At 38.4% G+C, this 21,860-nt stretch overlaps 1 protein-coding gene across 1 annotated transcript in view; it reads right to left on the bottom strand.

Moving 5' to 3' along the window:
- Positions 1-6,952: 6,952 nt before the first annotated feature.
- The window catches only part of LOC149288989 (microtubule-associated tumor suppressor candidate 2-like), a 146,532-nt gene continuing 131,624 nt past the window's right edge, over positions 6,953-21,860 (bottom strand). Inside the window, exons 9-15 of the mRNA XM_089491221.1 lie at positions 18,959-19,173; positions 16,748-16,853; positions 15,933-16,006; positions 12,456-12,554; positions 9,743-9,862; positions 7,637-7,734; positions 6,953-7,163 (exon numbers count right to left, since the gene is read on the bottom strand). Of these exons, the coding sequence (XP_089347347.1) occupies positions 6,953-7,163; positions 7,637-7,734; positions 9,743-9,862; positions 12,456-12,554; positions 15,933-16,006; positions 16,748-16,853; positions 18,959-19,173 (923 nt within the window). The remainder of the gene's footprint in view (positions 7,164-7,636; positions 7,735-9,742; positions 9,863-12,455; positions 12,555-15,932; positions 16,007-16,747; positions 16,854-18,958; positions 19,174-21,860) is intronic.

Here is a 21,860-nt window from a genome sequence, read left to right as displayed (position 1 = left end):
TTGTTGACTGTTTTGTTTTCAAAACCATGGTCTACCCTGCTCTTCAACATTTGACCAATTTGTTAGAGAAGAACAAATCTTACTATAGCAGTAATGATTTGAACTAGCAATGGAAAATTGGGCTGTTTTGCAGTCTTTTTAGCTGAAACTATTAAATTTAAAAGAAACTCACATGAGAAGTGTGATATCATGAATTAAGAATCACAGGATAAGATGATTCAGATATGCCACAAACACCTACCAAGAACTCAGATTTTAGGCTCAGTATAAATAAGAGAATTAGTGTGTTTAACCAGCACGGGATTATAGACGATGAGAAAAAATATATTGAGATTTAGATGGTCATGATTCTTGAAGCCTTAGACTAGGCACAAATTCAACAGTGGATGCTCTAAAATGTAGGCACTGCTTAGAGTTGAACTCAGGATCGCCTGTTTACTAAACAGGTGCTTTAACAGCTAAGCTACAGCGCCTTGACACCTGCTTGTTTTTCTAAAATCATGGAGTACCCTGCTCTTCAACATTTGACCGATATGTTAGAGAAGAACAAATCTTACTATAGCAGTAACGATTTGAACTAGCAATGGAAAATTGGGCTGTTTTGAAGTCTTTTTTGCTGAAACTATTACATTTAAAAGAAACTCACATTCGAAGTGGGATGTCATGAATTAAGAATCACAGGATAAGATGATTCAGATATGCCACAAACACCTACCAAGAACTCAGATGTTAGGCTCAGTATAAACAAGAGAATTAGTGTGTTTAACCAGCACGGGATTATAGACCATGAGTAAAAACCTACTGACATCTAGATGGTCATGATTCTTTACGCCTTTTAGAATTAGACTGGACCCAGACTTCATAGACTAGGCACAAATTCAACAATGGATGCTCTAAAACATAGGCACTGCTGAGAGTTGAACTCAGGATCTCCTGTTTACAAGACAGGCACTTTAACCATCTAAGATTCAAATGTATTTGTTAGGTCCAGGAGTCGTTCATCTAGAAGCGGTACTATGAAGTTAGAGACATCAGGAGGTATTGCTTCTGCCATTGTTGGCATAGGTAAAAATTCAGGTAAAGCCCACAATATTAAGCTGAAGCCAGCCCAGGGGGAAATTGTTCTCCTGATCAAGCCGCACACAGCCCTAACCTAAACTCCATCGAACATCTTTGGGATGAACTCCAACAGAGCCAGGCCTTCTTGCCCAACATCAGTGCCTGAGCTCACAAATGATCTACTGGTAAATGGGCAAATATTCCAACACAAACACCCCATAATCTTGTGGAAAGACTTTCCAGAAGAGTGGAAGTTATTATAGCTGCAAAGGGGGGGACCAACTACATATTAATGTCTATGTATTTAGAATGCAATGTCATAAAATTCCCAGGTGTAAATGTCCCAATACTTTTGTCCATATAATGTATATTCACATACACTACTGTTCAAAAGTCATTTAGAAATATTCTTGTTTTTGAAAGAATAGCACATTTTCCCCTTTTAAAATAACATCAAATGATTTTTTTAATGGAATATCTTCACAGGGATACATAGGAACTTTATCAGCAACCATCACTTCTGTATTATATACAGCATGTATGTTATATATTTATTTCAGGGCATGTTAAGCTATTTATAGATGCATAGTTTATGGCAAACCATATTGTGACAGAACTACATTGCTGGGCCAGACACATCCCCTTCCTGAGAGTTGCAGACTCGTGGACACTTGCCCACATTCAGCCTGGGCATTTGGGACATGGTTCCTCCTGTGAGGGAAGTGTGTGTGGGGGGGTCACTTGTAAAAATGCAGGTTGAAATGTACAAAGACTGCTCACACCATAGGAGGCCCCTTCCATAGTCATTGTTTCCCTGCACCTTAAGTTGGTTAATTTTATAATTGTTCTGTTAAGTTTTATAATATTCTATGATGTAATTCAATTATGTCCTGATGTGATTGAGCCTTTTTGTTCTGTTTAAAACCTGGCTGTTGTCTTGATGTTTCTGTGGATAAATAAGCTATATTCTGTTCCATAAAATGTTCATTCCTGCTGTACTCAATTCAAGGTTGTTGTGTCTACTTTCTGGGTACACACAGCAGGGTTCCAAGGTGTGCATGCTGACTGGTGCTGGAAGTGATTTCGAGGACAACAGGAGGATACATCCGGGTGATCTCTGGGTGTGACTACAGCTCTCTTGGTGAACCCGTTACACATATATCCTATACAAATGCAAACATGTTTGGCTCTATTATTCCCCCCCAATTAAAAATAAATACTTTCCTGAAATATTACCCTACTCCCAAGTAAATTTATTGAAGAGATGGGGTTCTACATACGTGTGAACTGCACACGCATCCCATGCCTGTGACAGTACACAACATGTCACACTGTAGTAACATATAACAAGGGTAAATTCCATAATAACTTATAAAAAGAAAAAACTACAATGGTAAAACTCTCATAGCCCCGATCATCATTCTGGTTGTGACTGTATTTTGTTGCCAGCAGATGGCTCATTGTTCCTCTTTCACTGCAAAAATAGATTGATTGTCGGCTTCCACGATGTTACATATTTACTATTCTAATGAGGTGCTGCTACAAATGAGATGGCTTAAAATCTGGACCTTCATTCAAATGGTTAAAGCTTAGAATACATACAAACAAAGACAATAATGATTTCATATATTTATTTTTTCCACATTTCCATAGTAATAGAATTTACTTTTTCTTATATTGAGGTTTTCTGCCTTCACCTTGTGTTCAAACGATCACATTGCTTTATGTGGCAACACACATGCATTAGGAACATGGCTATTGGCAGCTATCGCTTAATGCATATGAGCATACCTGGGAACTCTCCGGGTTTGACTGAGTCTCGGGATGACGAGACGTTTCTCTGGATCAGACTCTTCTTTTGTCAGGTAGGGGAGTGGCCATGCCCATTCCCCGCCCATGCTCTAACTACTCCTGCCCACTTTTTCCCTGCTCCATGGCCAGTTCCCTCCCACTTAAAGTTCTCTGAGGATAGTCGTGCCCTGAGTGAATTCACTCTCCCACTACTCTGTGTAGTTTACCTAGTTGGTATAAACATGAAACCGAAATTATAACATGGCTGCTTTCATGTTATAAACACTAAAATGTATATATTGCCAGTCCATGGGTCCATTTATGTAAAAAAAACAAAACAATAGTATATTATTAAGAAGTGGTCTCTTCACAAGTCCTCTGGCTCACTTAAGTGTTTAATGGCCCACTCAAGATGATAAATGACAGAAGGATGCATTTTCTACCAGGAGTTTGCAGGAGAGTTGAACATTTCAAGAGGCGTTATCATAAGCCGGGCCAAAGTGAGCTTATTTTAAAAAAGAACAGCGTATGTCCTGTATAACGTATTGTCCCCCAATGTGGGGGATTTGTTGACAGTCATCTCACTTCAGATCTTCAGATTAAATAATAAACATATATTGATTTTCATGCTTCCCCCTTAGAGACAAAGGTAGCACAGTATTTATTAAAAGAAATAAATGACAGAATACAATACAAAGCTGCAGTTAATTAAGTGGACAATGTGACACATAATATCTGGAAGGAAACTTTACATACAGGTACAAGCAGTGTCCACAGGACACAGAGGCCAATAGTGCAAATACATAAATACCTGAATGGGTTTTAATTGTCAAAAATATATGTACAATAAAATCAACATTGTATAAATAAAAGTAGGGAGTTAAGTAAAACGTTGCTGTCATTCTGAACAATAAATTAGTACTATTTTCTTTTAATTAGCCCCATAGAGCAGTGTGCCCTCAGACCCGTTGGCTTGGCCTAGTCTGCTGAGTCTCGAATATACCTAATGATGACCTGCATGTTAGAACTGTTGGTCAAACTAGGGTGTTAAGACAATTATGTTCATTGTCGGAGTGACCCTGTTTCATCTTGGGACTGACCATATGCACGTTGTATAAGAAAGCAAGCTTTTGAACAATTAAACCTCTGTTGGCACAGAATGGTATACTATAAAGGGTACTAGGCACTGACACTAATTTAGTGTGCTATAGTGAGGTAAGTGAGCATGATGTAGGTGCCTATGCACTTACTCTCCCCACCACACAAGTTTAGGACCTGTGGAAACATGTATGGTGTAGGTGAGGGAACTCAACAAAGTGCCTTTAAGATTCAGAATGAATATTCTGGGGCACATAGTGGTCAGAGGATAGAAGTACCATTATAATACCTCACTTATATACCAATCCTGACCAAAAGGGCACATACAAAACTAATTTATATAAAAGTATTATAGTAATTTCTTAAAGAATCAATCAGCCAGTCCTACAGGAAGACTCTACAATGTTAGATAATGTGTGACATTTCGGCATTCAAAGCAATCCAGTCCACATGGGCCATCCAAGAACTGAAATGCAAGACAAGTTTCATAAATACAAAACATATTTAGGTGAAAAAGTGGCACGGTTCACAAACACATAGATCAGAACATAAGTCTTGACATCATAACTCTTCTGCACTTCAATCAGTTTTCCTGTTGTGCTGTCCCTCTCAATGACAACTTCCTGCTATATGTTGCATAAAAATGAAATCATGTGTGTTGGGGAAGAGTCTGAGAACAAATCCTCAATTCTCAAAGAATGCAACCACAATACATCAGTATTGATTCCTTTTTTGCTTTTATGTATCTAGCAATGTTTCAATTTACTGCAGTTATCAATATGACACCTGTCCTAGCTCAGATTATTGATTAATATATTAATGACCAACATTTTCTTAATTTCTGTTTATGCTTTTTCATGTTGGGGTGTCCTGTTCTATTGTAAAATGCTCATTCAGGAAATTAGGATGCAGATGTGACCCTGAAAGGCATATGTTATTCCATTCTAATTCTAATCAGTTGGCTAGGGTTAGGTATAGGCTATCTGGTGATTATAAACTGCTCTTATCAAGAGATATGTTGTAGACCACCGCTCTAGGGAATATCCTAAAAAATGCCAGAGAGAGTGATATTCAATAAATGAAAAACATTTACATAAAAAGTATAAAATGACAAAATAGGAACAACACTTACCCTATTGTAAATGGTATATCTTATAAAAAAGGTCGTGAAATAGAATAAATTGTATAGGTTATAAAAAAAGGGGTGGAATAGAAGCTGGACGGGGAGTTACCAAATACATTCCTGATACAAGTTTAGGAAAACAGCAGAAACTATTTGAGATTCGACAGAATAAAGACACAGGTCACTCTATTCGTTATGAAGTAAAAGAACAATAAACATCGCTAGTTGACTAAATGGACTGTGTCTCATGCCCCACACATATTTCTAGTATAAATGTGATCCCAAGACTCCATAAAAACCCAAGAATATTTAATGCATAACTGCTAATATTGCTATTTACTTGAAAATATGCCATTATTGGGGGGAGGGGGGCAACACTACTTTTTAAATGCCTATTTCTAGAACATACAATTCTACAGTGCTTGCTGTTACAATATATTCTAAACTGTCTACACATGTTTACACATTCCCATCATGGAGATTATGACAACCCAAAATCAGACATATGACATTAAACCAAATGCACTGCACATGGAGATCACCACTTTCTCTACCAAACAGATATATGCAATGTAAACATTTCATAAAATGATGCCAGTAAAAATATGCAATCATTTTTAAATCAGTATTCCTGTTTCTAACACAGTGTTTCAACTATTTGTTTTTTATTATTATAAATGTCATTATAAATATCAAAAAAGGGTTTAGCGCACAAAGTTAAACTATCTCTGTATCTGTCTGTGTTAAAACCGTCAGCATTTCAATTAATGTTACAACTCCCATGGTGCTCCTAAATGGAAAAGTCTGAATTGACTGGGGCTCATGGGACTTGTAGTTGTACTAGTTGTTGGCTACCCTTGTTCTGAACACATTTGCATTATTTTTTAACCTGTTATAAAATTCCATTACAGTGGGTGCTTACTTATATCAAAACGTATCACTATTCATTTGTGCTTTACAAAATCGGCAGAAATCCATCTGCTTCAATGTAAAATCTGGGTGTATACTGTTGTAGGAACAATATCGGCACATACAACTGAACAAACCATTTTGTTAATAACAAGGATCAAGTTAATGATGGAATCAAGTTTCATTATCGAAACGACGAGAGCATAATTAAACATGTCTGCACAGTTTCTCTTTTTGGACATCATTCATGAACCAAAAGCACAGTGCCCACTGGCTATTAAAAAATAGTAAATTAAGGGACAAAAACAAGTCCAGCAGCAGAGAGAAGCCAAAACAACCCTTGCTAGGGTCAGATTATCAATATCGCACAGGAATTGAAAAGTTTGAAATGAAAGTTTAGCATGATAGCAACACTGTTGATTATTGCAAATGCAGCATTGTTCCAGATAACGCTGGTGATCACCATGTCCTGTTTTGGGATATGGAAAAAGGCGCTTTTTTCATTTTATTTCGGTGGACATGAATTTGTAGAAGAAACAGGATGGACAGAAAGATGTCCCATTCAGGTAAAACACATAGGCACAGGTTAGAAAACAGCTGATTGTTAATCTGTTTTTCAGCATTTATCCAAAAAGTGAAAAGAACCGATACACTTTAATATATAGATGTGTATGTTTTTCTTTATATACATATAAACCTGTAAAGTGATGATGAAGCTATACATCCCCAGCAAACTGGACTCTCAATAACCTGAAATATTAATGTGGCTTCTCCATTTTAAATAAATAGTTATTAAAAGTTTTTTTTAATTTTAATTTTCCTTGGCTGAAATAACTTATAAAATAAGTTGTTCTGATGCACCTTTTGTAATCCATCCAGTTGGGTCTCCAATACACGTAAGAGTATGTATTGCCACACGTAACCAGAAGCAGATCCACATTTTCAATTAAATTAATTGCACTGCAAGAAAGTTTAATGTCGTATTGGAGAGCTGACTTTTGCAGGAGACATAGAACTAGATGTTGAACGATTAATGGGGGACGTAGGCAGTTTGGTGGGACTCATGGACTCTGTACTCTGAAGTTTCCAAACAAGCTCTTCATTCGTCATGCTCAATCTATTCTTTTCCTTGCTCTCTTTTTCCACACTCTCGTGCAGAGTGGCATTTTCAGCAGATAGTTGCCTAAAAGAAATCACAGATCAAACGATAGGTCTGGCATGTCATGAAACCATCTTGTAACCTTTAAAGTGACCGACCATCTATGGTCCAGATTGAGAGTGCTAGGATATGCTGTTGTCCCTGTAACTCCATTTATTGATTTATGAGGGAGCAAGTTAAGTGAGATGTGATGTTACTTATGCCTCTATATCTGGTACATAACTTAGTTCATTTAAGAAATACTTGTAGACTTTTTTTTCAGACAATGTTATTTCATGATAATCAACGGTATCAGTAGATACATAACAGGCTGTATTGTGTCTGGCATATTATGCTATTGCAGCGGTAATCTAGCGTTCTTCTATATTCATTTATGCCTTAAAAGAAATCTACCAACACAGGATTTCTGACAAAACATTCCCAAAACATTTTGAGGTGTGTCGCTATGTACACGTACGTAGATACATATGCCTAACTTTTTCTATATCAACACTGACCTTGTCACTTCAACATTCCGATCAATTTGTGCTTTCATGTCTTCATTTTGCTGCTGAAGCACCTGAATTTTTTCCTCCAAGATAATATTTGTTTCAGCCTACAGCAGTAAACAGAAGTATAGATTTTATAAGGAATATATCTTTTTAGATACATGCATAATATTTGTCATATAGAAAACTCCATAAATACACAGAGTTGAAGTCCACACACCACCACCAAAATAATGAAAGCTGAATACACGACCCAAATGGTTAAGGAAAAATAAACAAAGATGTACTACATATTAAGCAGCTAGTCTCTGGTCAGTAGTGATATCAAATAAAGAAAAACCACAAAAATTACTCAAGGCCACAATATACTTATAAAAATAAATGTTATTCCATATTCTATAGAATATATATATATACACATACAAGAGTTCATGCACACCCAAAATAAAAAAAATGTAAATATAATAGTAGATAATTGCCCAGGTGCTAACATCCACAGCTCAAAATAGCATATACAAGATAAGTAGGTGTACAACAGGACTTAAAGTTTAAAACTTATGAAAGTTTATTTTAACATGTTAAAAAAGCAACGTTTCGGTCCACACAGGGATGCTTGATATAGGTCCCTGTGTGGACCGAAATATTGCTTTTTTAACATTCTAAAATAAACTTTCATACGTTTTAAACTTTAAGTCCTAATGTGGACCTACTTATCTTGTATGTATGTATGTATGTATATATATATATATATATATATATATAATAAGTTAAGATCAATAAATACAATATATCAATGCTATTAGACAGTGTTATTGCAGAAGAACCAATATATATATTAAGGTGCTTCATATACTGTAAAAGTTATCACAATATTTTATATAAAATATAGTATTTAAAAACAAATATCAGGACAAAGATAAATAAAAAATAATAATAAATAGAATAAAGATAAAAATGGTCACACCTGATAAAGGCAGTGTGACAAACCCTGTCTGTAGCATGAGGGCCATACATGTCACTTTTAGGGGTCCTAAGCACAGTCCTCTAGGGCAATCAGAGTCATGAACACGAGCTTTGAACAAAACAGCACTTTATTTTAACCCCTTAAACTCCAAAAAAAACAAATCATAAAAAGAACTATGCTGGTCCAGACTGACCAGCCTAATCACCCACTACCTCAACCTCCCAGCCAGACCCGGCTACGCCAGGCTCTGGAAAACCTCCCCCAGACAGCACACAAAATGTCCAGGCAGGTATTGCCTCACTTGGCTCAGGGATGGTCTTCTTGTTCAGGGCCTCTCCTTGCACCTGGGAGCGCAGGGAACTTCCTCTTCCCCAACAGTCTCCCTGATTATCAGGCTCCAGGGGTTTTTAATGCCCAGCACCTGTGCCTGATGCTGGCCCCGTAGAAATCCCAGACCGGATCCTGCAGACATCTAGCCTCCTGGAAATGCCGGCATGGATTTTCCACAGAATGGGGGAACGGAGCATTGGCCCACCCTGCTCTCCAATTGCCCCACCCCAGGGACCCATTTGTATAATCTGCATACCAGCTGTACCCAGATGCCATGCTAATCATCTCCCTGGGGTTCACAGTCTCACAGCAGCTAAATGCTTCCTGTGAGGTCTCCTTTATTTATGTCAGTTTTTATCTTGGTCAGGTGGACAACAAAATAATAATAATAAGTTTAATTTTATAGTTTATTGGTCCTTTGACTTTTTTTTCTTTATTTTATTTTTCTTATATGTATGGTATTTTTATATACTGTATTTTATACCATATAGAATATTGTGATTTCTTATAAAATATGAAGCACCTTGATACAGTAGATGTATATTGATGCCTTTGCACTCAAAATATCATAATAGCATTGATAGATATATGTATAACATAACTTACAATTATCAATTATCAAATTATTCAACATGAACATGTAACATGAATTTGGCATGTAACATGAAAAAGCTTGACGTGGCATTATAGTGCAGCAACACGTGGGTGCCAAATTCTGTTCCAGTGGTGCTGTGTAATTCTTCATTAGCTTGGCAGAATTATGACAGAATACTGAGAAGTATGCAAACACTAGTATGGAATCATTTTACAAAGAAACCCACCAGTACTTCCAGTTCCATGATCTTCTTCTCCTGTTTACGAATGACCTGATTCTTCATTTCTAGCACTTCTTTCATGCTGTTCAGATCTTTTTCTAAGTGCTGATACGGTGCTAATGTAATCTTCAACAGAAAAAAACCAATAGGTTCAATGAGGAATGGTCAAAGTGTATGGCATAAGTAAGTTTGTTTTTTGTTTGTTAAGTAGCCATATTGCTCTTTTTGTTTGTCAATCCATGTAGCTATTTTTGTAAGTTTAAAAATGTATCTCGGGTAAGATGTGTGTGTAGCAAGGTAATCCTTAATTAATTATTGTCCTAAATGCCTAACCCATCTCCTCACATACATACCCTTACAAAGCCTGTCTGAACCATCAATAATCAGTAACATAACAACAATATAGAGATAACTTAATCAGGAGAAATATTATTTGTAAGTACTTTAGTATGCATTTGTTACCTGTAAAAAAAATAATAAAAAAATAAATAATAATAAAAAAACATATTTGCCTGGTAGACCCTGGATGCATCACTCCCTCCGCGATCTGTATTTTGTGCCAGTTTTGGGGGCATGAAGCAGCCAGTTACTAGCAGGAAAATGCTCCCATTGAAACAAAATCATCTGCTGCAAGCCAAATCTATACCTGAGGGAAAAGCTATTAATTTAAGGGTGACAATTAACTATCATATGCATTGAAGTGAATATGACTGGAAGTGTTCCTTTAAACCATTTACACCCCTTTGGACGTACAGATACAAAATAGGGTCAAGAGGGCCCTTAAGACATATATATATATGTCCATCCTTTTCAGTGAGTCCTCTAGACAGCCTGGACTGTTGTAGACAGATCTGGTATAACAACCAACGGGCAAAATGTTTTTTTTAAATGAAGTATAAATGGAAAAAATGAATGAAAACATTATAGGGAGCCTAGTGATGTCACTGTGACATTACTGTCATCGGCAGGATATGAGGATTTTTATTTAAAAAAACGCTCCAATAACCCTTTCCCCTACCAGTAATAGAAAATGATATTAATAAAACACCCTTCACTACCTCCAAGAAATATTTTTTAAAAAAATGTGGCCCTCTAGAACATAAAAAATATGTATACTTTAACCCCTTCGTGACAAAGGCTGATTTTACTTTTTGTACCCTTCGTCACAATTGTTAAAAAATCTTTTACTCATCTATAAAAGGTAATGAAAAAACGTGCTAAATAGATTCTACTATTTGTCCTGAGTTTAGAAATACCCAATGTTTTTATGTTTTTTTTGCTTTTTTCTACACATTATGGGGCAATAAGTGCAGGTAGTGTTTTGCTATTTCAAAGCCATTTTTTCCGAATCTGGTAATTCTTCCCCCCATGTGCCATTTCGGGTATATTTGAAGCCAGCCAATGCAATTTACCCCATCAAGTCATATATTTTTGAAAACTAGACAGCCCAGGGTATTCCAAATGCTAGTATTTTAACCCTTTCAAAGCACTAATTCTACCATCAGCCTTTGTCAAACTTTCTGGTAGTAATTTTTTTTGCATTTGTTTTTCCACACACATTTTACTTCAGGTATGAATTAAAAGGTTCTTGTATATGTCACTATCAAAAAACACCCCAATATGTGTTCAGCAACATCTCCTGAGTACAGCGATACCTCACATGAATGATTTTGCCTGGCTGTTTGGGGGCAAAAGAGCCACATTTGGGGCATGCGCATTTTTCAATGTTGAACTTTGGCATTTGGGGATCCACTGCCCATGCCCTATTTGGTACATCTTTGAGCCGGGCCATTTCAGTGTGCCCAATAAAGCCATATATTTTTGAAAACTAGACACCCCATGGGCATTTAATATGCCAGTATTTTAACTCTTTCCATGCGAGAATTGTTTTAAGCTAATATGCCAATTTTAGGACTTGCTCACAAAAATATATTTTTTATATATATATTTATTTTTTTTTTGCCTTTTTAAAAAAAAAAAAAATTTTCAACTTGAAGGTTCCCCTGATAGTGACATCAGTGTGAAATTATTTTTACATTTTACTGTTTTTTTTACTATTTTTATAATTATTATTAATTTTAGTTTTTTTATTTATTTTTACTAATCACACTGTGATTAGAAAGCTGGAGACCATCTAGTGAACTTTTTCACCTTTATTGGTTTTTTCCCGGGCCGCCGCCATCTTGCAGATGGCGAAGATCACCGGCAGCTGCGGCTGTGACCGCTCTCCGGAGCGGTCACAGCCCATTGAGAGGTAAGTGTTTGGTGTCGCTGGATGCCTCCTGATCGAGGCATTCCAGTGACACCATTTAAGTTTAGCTTTTAAAACGGGCATCCGCCGCCATACAAAGTATGGCGGATGTTGACGCCCCGGGCAGAGGCCAGAGATAGCCCCTTTGTGCCGATCATGGCGTTGCTGAATGCCTCGAGGTCGAGGCATTACAGCAACCCCATTTCAGTGCAGAAAGCGAAAATAGATCGCTTTCTGCACCCGTTTAAAGACGTGCCGGTCCTGGCACGTCATTTGTCGTTAAGGCCTTGTTTTTTCGCGACATGCCACGACCGGCAATTGTCATCAAGGGGTTAATCAGGAATATTTTGTTGTTCAGCAATAGCACCTACCTACATAAATGAAATTCTATGCAAAACTGCAGAAAAAAGGAATTTACCCTTTTAAGAGGACACATACAGAACTTTTAAATGAGATTCCATTAAATACCTCAAGCTGCTCATTAGTGCTCTTCTTTAAAGCGTCTTCAAACCATTTTGCTTTGTCTTTTAGTGAATTATTTTGGTATGCTAGGGTCTCCACCTGGTCCTTCAAAGAAACAAAAAACAGTATTAAAGGCAAATTACTGTGCACAGAAATAATACCACCCCTTTTCATCTGGAACATTTACAGAAAAAAACATTGCAGGGCTATAGTGAAATTGTTTCCTTCCTCCTTGATGAATTTTATAATTGACATATACTGGACATCTAGTTTCTCTGCTTCGACCTGAGCTTATAACCGCTTACATGCAGCAAACACACCAGACTTAATCAGCTACGAGCTTCGGCAGAACCATAAAAAAAGTGGAAAAGGCAGGGTTGAGGTAGGAAAGGATAGAATCAGGGTTGAAAGGATCAGATCCAAAAATCCTGGAGACCCAGCAGTCAACTGCCATAATTGGAGCATCCGGATCAAATCCTGAATGCTTTCATCTATATAAATTTGTTAAGGCCCTCATAAGGACAGTTGGGGGGGTTTACAAAACATTATAGACCTCAGCTCCTTCAGTTTCATTAATTATGAAGGCCCAACACTGTTTTTTTTCATCAAAATTTATTCAAAATCAGGAGAATTTAGGAGAAAATCTCACTGATTTAACTAGACAGGGCCAGCCAACCCTTTCCTTCAGTACAAGCACACTGGGGATAGCCATCTTTAATGTACACTGAAGTCAAGGTAAACTCTCATGTCAACCCTTTAGTGAAGGGTTTACTTATAGATAATAGTCCCAAAGGGTTGAGCAAGTGCTCTGTGAGTCAAACGATGAAAGTGTTTTCAGTAGTCCCACCGACTTCTATGTTAACATAGTAACATAGTTCATAAGGCTGAAAAAAGACCAAAGTCCATCAAGTTCAACCTATATACATATTGTGTCCCTACTATGTTGATCCAGAGGAAGGCAAAAAAACCCTTATGAAGCAGATGCCAATTGCCCCATACCAGGGGGAAAATTCCTTCCCGACTCCAAATATGGCAATCAGAATAAATCCCTGGATCAACGTTCTGTCCCTATTAATCTAATATCCATAACTTGTAATATTATTGCTTTCAAGAAACACGTCCAGGCTCCTTTTGAACTCTTTTATTGAGTTTACCATTACCACTTCCTCTGGCAGAGAGTTCCATAATCTCACCGCTCTTACTGTAAAGAACCCCCGTCTGTGCTGGTGTAGAAACCTTCTTTCCTCCAACCATAGAGGATGTCCCCTTGTTATAGATACAGTCCTGGGTATAAATAGGTCCTGGGAGTGATCTCTGTACTGTCCCCTTATATATTTTTACATAGTTATTAAATCCCCCCTAAGCCGTCTTTTTTCCAAACTAAATAACCCTAATTCTGATAATCTTTCTGGGTACTGTAGTCCTCCCATTCCCCTTATTACTCTGGTTGCCCGTCTTTGAACCCTCTCCAGCTCCACTATATCTTTCTTGTACACTGGTGCCCAGTACTGTACACAGTATTCCATGTGTGGTCTGACTAGTGACTTGTACAGTGGTAGAATTATTTCCTTGTCGTGGGCATCTATGCCCCTTTTGATGCACCCCATGATTTTATTTGCCTTAGCAGCAGCTGCCTGACACTGGTCGCTACAGGTAAATTTACTGTTAACTAAAACTCCTAAGTCCTTTTCCATGTCAGTCGTCCCCAGTGTTTTCCCATTTAATACATATTCCCAGCCTGGATTTTTCTTCCCCATGTGCATAACCTTACATTTATCTGTGTTGAACCTCATCTGCCACATCCCAGCCCAAGCCTCCAACCTATGCAGATCCATTTGTAATCGTGCACTGTCCTCTATTGTGTTAACCACGTTACAGAGCTTAGTATCGTCTGCAAAGATTGATACTTTACTATACAATCCCTCTACAAGGTCATTAATAAATATATTAAAAAGAATAGGACCCAAAACTGACCCCTGTGGTACCCCACTAGCAACAGTAACCCACTCAGAGTATGTACCATTAATAACCACCCTCTGTTTCCTATCACTGAGCCAGTTACTTACCCACATACACACATTCTCCCCCAGCCCAAGCATTCTCATTTTATGTACCAGCCTTTTATGTGGCACCGTATCAAATGCTTTGGAAAAATCAAGATATACGACATCCAGCGATTCACCCCGATCCAGTCTTGAGCTCACCTCCTCATAAAAGCTGATCAGGTTAGTTTGACAGGACCGATCCCTTGTAAACCCATGCTGATATGGAGTCATACACTTATTTTCATTGAGATACTCCAAAATAGCATCTCTTAGGAAACCCTCAAACAGTTTACACACAACAGAAGTTAAACTAACAGGCCTATAATTCCCCGGGTCACTTTTTGTCCCCTTTTTGAATATTGGCACAACATTTGCTATGCGCCAGTCCTGGGGAACAGACCCTGTCACTATAGAGTCCTTGAATATTAGAAATAGGGGTCTGTCTATTACATTACTTAACTCCCTTAGAACGCGGGGGTGAATGCCATCTGGACCTGGTGATTTGTCTATTTTGATTTTTTTTAGGCGGCACTGCACTTCTTCCTGGGTTAGACAGGCGACATGTACTGGGGCAGTTATCTCATCCTGCTGTATATTACCTGGCATTTCATTTTCCTCTGTGAATACAGCAGAGAAGAATATATTTAATAGATTAGCTTTTTCCTGATCCCCGTCTATAACTTCTCCCTCATTACTTTTTAAGGGGCCAACGCTTTCCTTTTTAACCTTTTTACTATTTATATAGTTAAAGAACATTTTGGGGTTTGTCTTACTCTCTTTGGCAATGAGTCTTTCTGTCTCCACTTTTGCTGCTTTTATCTGATTTTTACATATTTTATTTTTTTCCCGATAGCTTTTTAGTGCTTCCTCACTGCCTTCCTGTTTTAGTAGCTTAAATGCCTTTTTTTTGCCATTTATTACCCCCTTTACATTTTTATTTATCCACATTGGTTTTCTCTTGTTCCTGACTCTTTTATTCCCATACGGTATGTACCTTTCACAGTGAGAATTTAAGATATCCTTAAAAATCTCCCATTGAGTGTCTGTACTCTTGTTTTTGAGGACATTTTCCCAATTTACAGTGTTAAGGGCTTCTCTTAGTTTATCAAACTTTGCCTTCCTAAAGTTCATGGTTCTTGTGGCTCCTCTAAGAGTTCCCTTATTGAAGGACAAGTTATAATGTATAATGTTACATTAAGTTAGTTTCCACAAATACAATAGACAGCATGCATACAGAGACAGTATAATAGAGCATGGAAAATTTTGAGCAGTCAGTGGAACCATTCAGTTGGTTTCTATGGTGACTGCACTGCCTGTAGCTCTACACAACATTACACATAACCTCCAATGTTGCCAATCACTCACCAAATACTGCACAAGGCTAACATTAATACTGTAAATCGTTTTCACATAGTAAAAAATCTTCATACATATTTACCTGTAATGACAATCGTAGTTTTTCAAAACTGTCTTCAAGCAGTTTCAGTTCATATTCATGACTTTCTTTCAGTTCTTAAAATAAGAAAATATTATGTATGTAATTTGGCCACGTTTAGGTTTGCCATAAAATATTGTGAGACAAGTATTTAGTGCATGTGAACAATGAAACATGTTCCACTTGATTATCCCATGTGTGATGTGTAATCATGTTCATGTGTAGTGGAGATTGTGTTGTAAGGGTTGTAGACCCCAATGGAAATTTTGCTGAAAACTGCAAGTGCTGCAACAAACTCGCACAAGTTGGACAAACGTTCCAACGTTCTTATAATCTAGCAAGTATGGTAAAAAAAATGTCACAGGGAGGTTTGTTGATGTTGTAAGTTACAGGAGACGATATGAAAGTTCACATTGAACTCATGTGACTGCAGTACTTAACTTGACGGAACACTCAACTCATTGGTGAATCAACCCAACTGTGATTTCAATAGTGTGCTAGTTATTATGTTAATTGCTTTTTTTAATATGAATTGCAATTACACAATATACCACTAGAGGGCTTGATGCGCTTATAGCTTGAGAAAACAAGTACAAAAATATAACCAAATATACATTGTTACCTATGTTAAAACCTTAAAAGGTTGTTTTTCCATATCTTAAAATGAAATGTCTCGGTGTCTAGATGAATATCTTTAGCTAAAGATGATAAGATTTTCTGCATCAGAATGTCCAAAAAAAGAATTAACCAATAGCTCATGTACAGAAAAAAGAACATATCAATCTATACATAATAAAGTCCAAGAAAAAAGGTTTTACCGTGAACCAGTCTCTTATGGTCATCATGCATCAAATCAATGACAGCAGTGTGAGTATGTTTTAGCTCTGACAGGGTGGCCTCTTGATTTACAGTTAGGTATTCAATCTGTGTGAAAGACAACGTATTAAAAGAACATGTGAATATACCTTAAGATATATCTTCTAAACCAGTATTAAAGTAAGATTTTTAAGGGCTGGGTGACATTATCCATAGATGGGTGTAGCAGACACAGGATGTGTGGCAGACACAGGTGAGGATAATCACTGCAGTAGAGAGACTGGATGCCCTCTAGAGGCCAAATATAGAACAGCCAAAGATAATGAAGGACCTGAAGGTAAAGTAAGGGCAGGTGGGGCACACTGGTATAGATCAAGAGAGACAGCAATAACTGGTGGTCAGGAGGCAGGCACAAATCAGGAATCAAAAGGACACCAAATATGCAAGGTTTAAGCAAAATAATAGTCACAAAATCAAAATTCAGGGCAGACAGCAATCTACGATAGTCAGGAACCTAGTAAGCAAAGTACAATTCTGATCAGTATGTAGACAGTAGCAGTAAGGCAAACTTTCATCTGAAAGTGCTAGAGCAGGGGCGTCCAAGTTTTTTCTGCAGTGGGCCACTTCATCAGAATTGTATACGTGCGCAGGCCGCACTCATTTTTCACTGTGAGAAAATATGGCCTTTAATAAGATATGCAGATTAAAATAAATTAAATGACACAAAACCTTTACTTTTCCTCTCACTGATTTCTGGACCTAGGACGTTTTGTGACTACAAATGCAGGATTCTGTATAAGTAAAAATAAAATAGTTCTATTTATTTTAGCGATGGACTAAAATGAAAATTCTGGACCAAAACCGAAAATTCAGGGTTCACTTAGCCGAAACTGAAAATGACCCCCCACACACTTTTAATAAAAGTAAGTGACACACCAAAATTGTACAAAAAAATATATATTATGTTAACAGCAATCTCAGGCATTCCCAGATTCCAGCATGTACTGGTTGGCTGGGCATTGTATTTTTTGTCCAATTTTAGTGTGTAACCATGCTTTTATTAAAAGTAACACACCACAATTGCACACAAAAAAATCAACAATATGACTTGGCATGATAGGAGTCTGATTGCTAACAGCAAACACACTCTTTTTATACCCAGGCAACCAGTAAATGCTGGAACCTAGGCATGATGGTACTGTGATTGCTGTTAGCAGATTGCTGTTATCTGTTAGCAATCACACTCCTATCATCCCAAGTCAGACAGTACATGCTGGAGCAGGGTGGCTGTAAGTGCAGACCCCATACTGCTGGCAGCATCAATACACAAGGGGGACAGCTAGCCAGGTTTCAGCATGTACTGGCTGACTTGGCATGATAGGAGTGTGATTGCTAACAGCAAACACACTCTTTTTATACCCAGCCAACCAGTAAATACTGGAACCTAGGCATGATGGGACTGTGATTGCTAACAGCTAACAGCAATCTGCTAACAGCAATCACACTCCTATCATCCCAAGTCAGCCAGTACATGCTGGTACAGGGTGGCTGTAAGTGCAGACCCCATACTGCTGGCCGCATCAATACACAAGGGGGCAGCTAGCCAGGTTTCAGCATATACTGGCTGACTTGGCATGATAGGAGTGGGATTGTTAACAGCAATCACAGTCCCATCATGCCTAGGTTCCAGCACTTACACATCCATGCTATCACACACACACAAATTCATTCATTCACAGATTCATTCCCTCAATCAGGCATACTCATTCAAACACACTCCCCCACCCCCTTACCTGCACAGACTTCAGCAGGGGGCGCGGCCTCCCTCGTTCTCCCCACAGAGGAGGTAGGACTGGAGCAGAGAATGGACCCTCCCACAAGTAAGCAGCAGGGCTCTTGTGATCCTGGCTGCCGATCTCACGCGGGCCGCACCTCGAGGTCCCGCGGGCCGCATTTGGCCCGCAGGCCGCATGTTGGAAGCCCCTGTGCTAGAGATTTTGTTCAACAACCAAATTAAATTGAAGGGTGTTTTTTAAAACTGCAAAAAAACCCAAACTTGTGTATCTATGAATATGAATTTGGAATTAATACTGATTGTTAGAAAATAAAAAGGATTTTTGTACACTTTGGCTCCCTGCAAACTCACCATTTAGTGAACAAACCTCAAGGACTGCCACCTTAAACAGAGGGCAGGCACCCAACTTATAACTGACCTGCTCCTGATGCTGAGATTGAATCCGTTTAAGTTCGATGTTTTGTTCCTTCCGTAAACACTCAATTTCTTCAATGTATTGCAACTGTAAACGATCCTTTAGTGATTGAAGGTCTTCTTGTTGTCGGCATTCAAGCTTCCTCACTTCATTATCAAATTTGATTTCCAGCTCTTCTTTCTCTTTTTGTAATTTTTCACACCTTGAAAGGTTTAAGGCTGGAATACATAAATGTCACATGACATTTCACTGATTAGAGATCCAATTTAATATTTAAAAAAAAAAAATTTGTGTCTTAAATTTTAAATATGGTATTAGAGCTCTTTGCTGATGACCTTAAGCTTTGCATTCACGCACTTTTAAAAAAGTTATTTTTTTCCTGTTATGATGATGGCCTTCCCACCAGCATGTTCCAAGCAGGGCCACCATCAGGTGGGTACAACTATTAGAGTTGTAAGGGGCACGGCTGTCACTGCCATTAAAAAACAAAAACCCCAAAAGCTCTGCACTGCACCACTAGTTCAGCTGGAGGAGAAGCCCTCACTATGGTGAAGGAGGTCTCCGCCAATAAGGAGAGACTTCTAGACTCCTGATTGGCGGAGTTCCTCCAGACGGAGCTCAGCATAAGCTACAGCCAGCACCAGGTACACACTGTGTGTATGTGACTGTGTCTAATGTCTGATAATAGAGGAGTTTAACTGACTGAAACTGCTGATGTCCAGTAATGGAGAGGGTTAATTGTCAGACTGCTCATGTCTTGTAATGGAGGGGGTTAATTTGAACTGCTCATGTCTGGTAATGGAGGGGGTTAATTGTCTATATATATATATATATATATATATATATATATATGATACACCCATTTATGTAATCTCATCTGCTTCAAACTGTGTCCTTGAATGGCAGAAATAAAATGTGGTCACCCTATCCATCACTGATAGAGACGTCGCCAGTCTCCCACGAACCTTTGATGATCCCTTTGTCCCCAAATGGCTTGTCAGTGCCCTCACGGCTTGTCTGGGGAGGTGGCCCAAAACCAGATGGTGACTTTGGCCCCAAGCTATGTGAAGGGTTTCTATTGGCGTCGCTACAGGGGGGCAAGGGGGGGCAATTGGTTATTCCTTGCCCCCCCGCCGAATTTGTAACCACCCAGGACAGTCCCAGTCAGGTGCTAACGACGGCACCTTGCCGTCACTAGCACTACCTTACCTTGATGGAGGTCTGTGGACCTCCATCACCACCTACCCAGGCGATTTGCCCCTCAAAACTGAAGGGCATCACCGGGGCCACCCGATCCGCCCGGTGCCATCTCTCACAATGACGCGATGATGTCACCGCGCAACTTTATTAACAACTGACAATTGTCAGTTAAAGAGGTATGGGGGCATGCTGCTTAGATGCCTGTATCTCAGGCATCTAAGCAGCTACATACCCCCAACATATACCGTTGGAAAGGTAATCGCCTCACCTTTCCAACGGTATATAGCTTGTAAAAAAATAAAATGGAATTTGGAAAAAAAATGGATTTGGGGGTCTCTCTAAAGGCAGATAAAAAAAGATCAAAATTGCCTAGAGACCCCCAAATTAAATTATTTAAACATAAAGTAGTTTAACTTTAAAAAAAAAAAAAGTTTAAGTATTCTAGCTTAATGATCACTGTGGTAGCCAATGTTACCACAGTGATCATATAGCTATAAAAAGTTACATTCCCTTTTTAAAAATGGCCGATACTAATTTTAAATCCTATTATGCCTTTGATCATGGGGTTAAATTTAGCCAACGGTAGAGGGAGGCAATTTTTGAAATCCTGATGAACTGCAAATATTATTAAAATCAGCCATTTAGCCCGTGCGGTACGTGAGTAACCATCTCATCCCTGGAGCGCCTTGCATTTTTACTGCAAAAGTTATTTTTGCTGTAAAAGTGATTTTTTTTTCTCCCTTTACCATCATTTCTTTGGGATTGTAATGGGAAAGAATGGTGTGTGCTTCTGCGAGTGAATGGAGATATGAAAGGCGTGTGAATGATCAGTAATTAGGGTTGAAGTCTTGACGTGGCATTACTGCTCACGTAGGAAGTTAAATTATGGCACAAAAAGTACACATTTGCAAAAACGACATCCCTTGGCGCATCAAATGAGGGGCTGCATGTGTTTCTAGTACAAACCTGGAGTGCGCAAGACAAAAATGAACATGTCGCTATGGTTAGAAAAAACATATTTTCTAGCCAAAGCGACATATTCCATCATTATTTGTGCACTCAACTTTTGTCCTAGAAATACATGTAGCCCCTCATTTGAAGCTCCAAGGGGTGTAGTTTCTTAAAATGGATAAATTGCCTGAATGAGGGAGAACATGAGTTAATATGTGGATGAATTGTCTGAATGAGGGAGAGCATGAGTTAATATGTGGATGAGTTGTCTGAATGAGGGAGAGCATGAGTTAATATGTGGATGAACTGTCTGAATGAGGGAGAGCATGAGTTAATGTGTTTGTGTGTATCATAGATGTATAATTGTGTAAGGGCAAAGATGGCACTAGCAGGATGTTTGAGCCTTGGGGACCAAGATGCCACAGGCAGGGTGTATATGGGACAAAGATGGCAAATCTTATGTGTGTTATCTGGGTGCTGACCAGGTTCTATGTGGGCAGCGTGGTTGGGGTGTGCAACCTGTGATCTATCCCTGTAATTTAGGGGTTTTAAATATACCTTTAATGCCGTGTTTTTATGTGAATTCCAATTGATCTGTACCTGCAAAGCTGGGTTTGTGTGTTCTTCTGTAGATCCATATCTGCTATGCTATGTTTCCATACATTATTTATGTATACCTGCAAATACAGGGTTTGTATGTCTTGTTCAGTTGATTAATACCTGCAATGCTGTTTCTATGTATTTATTTGATCTA

This window comes from Sceloporus occidentalis, unplaced genomic scaffold, assembly GCF_023333645.1.
Source record: "Sceloporus occidentalis isolate IW3139 unplaced genomic scaffold, rSceOcc1.0.p SCAF_49, whole genome shotgun sequence".
NCBI lineage: Eukaryota > Metazoa > Chordata > Lepidosauria > Squamata > Phrynosomatidae > Sceloporus > Sceloporus occidentalis.
Note: the sequence above shows the minus strand (reverse complement) of the source record. Positions and strands in the feature narration are given on the sequence as shown.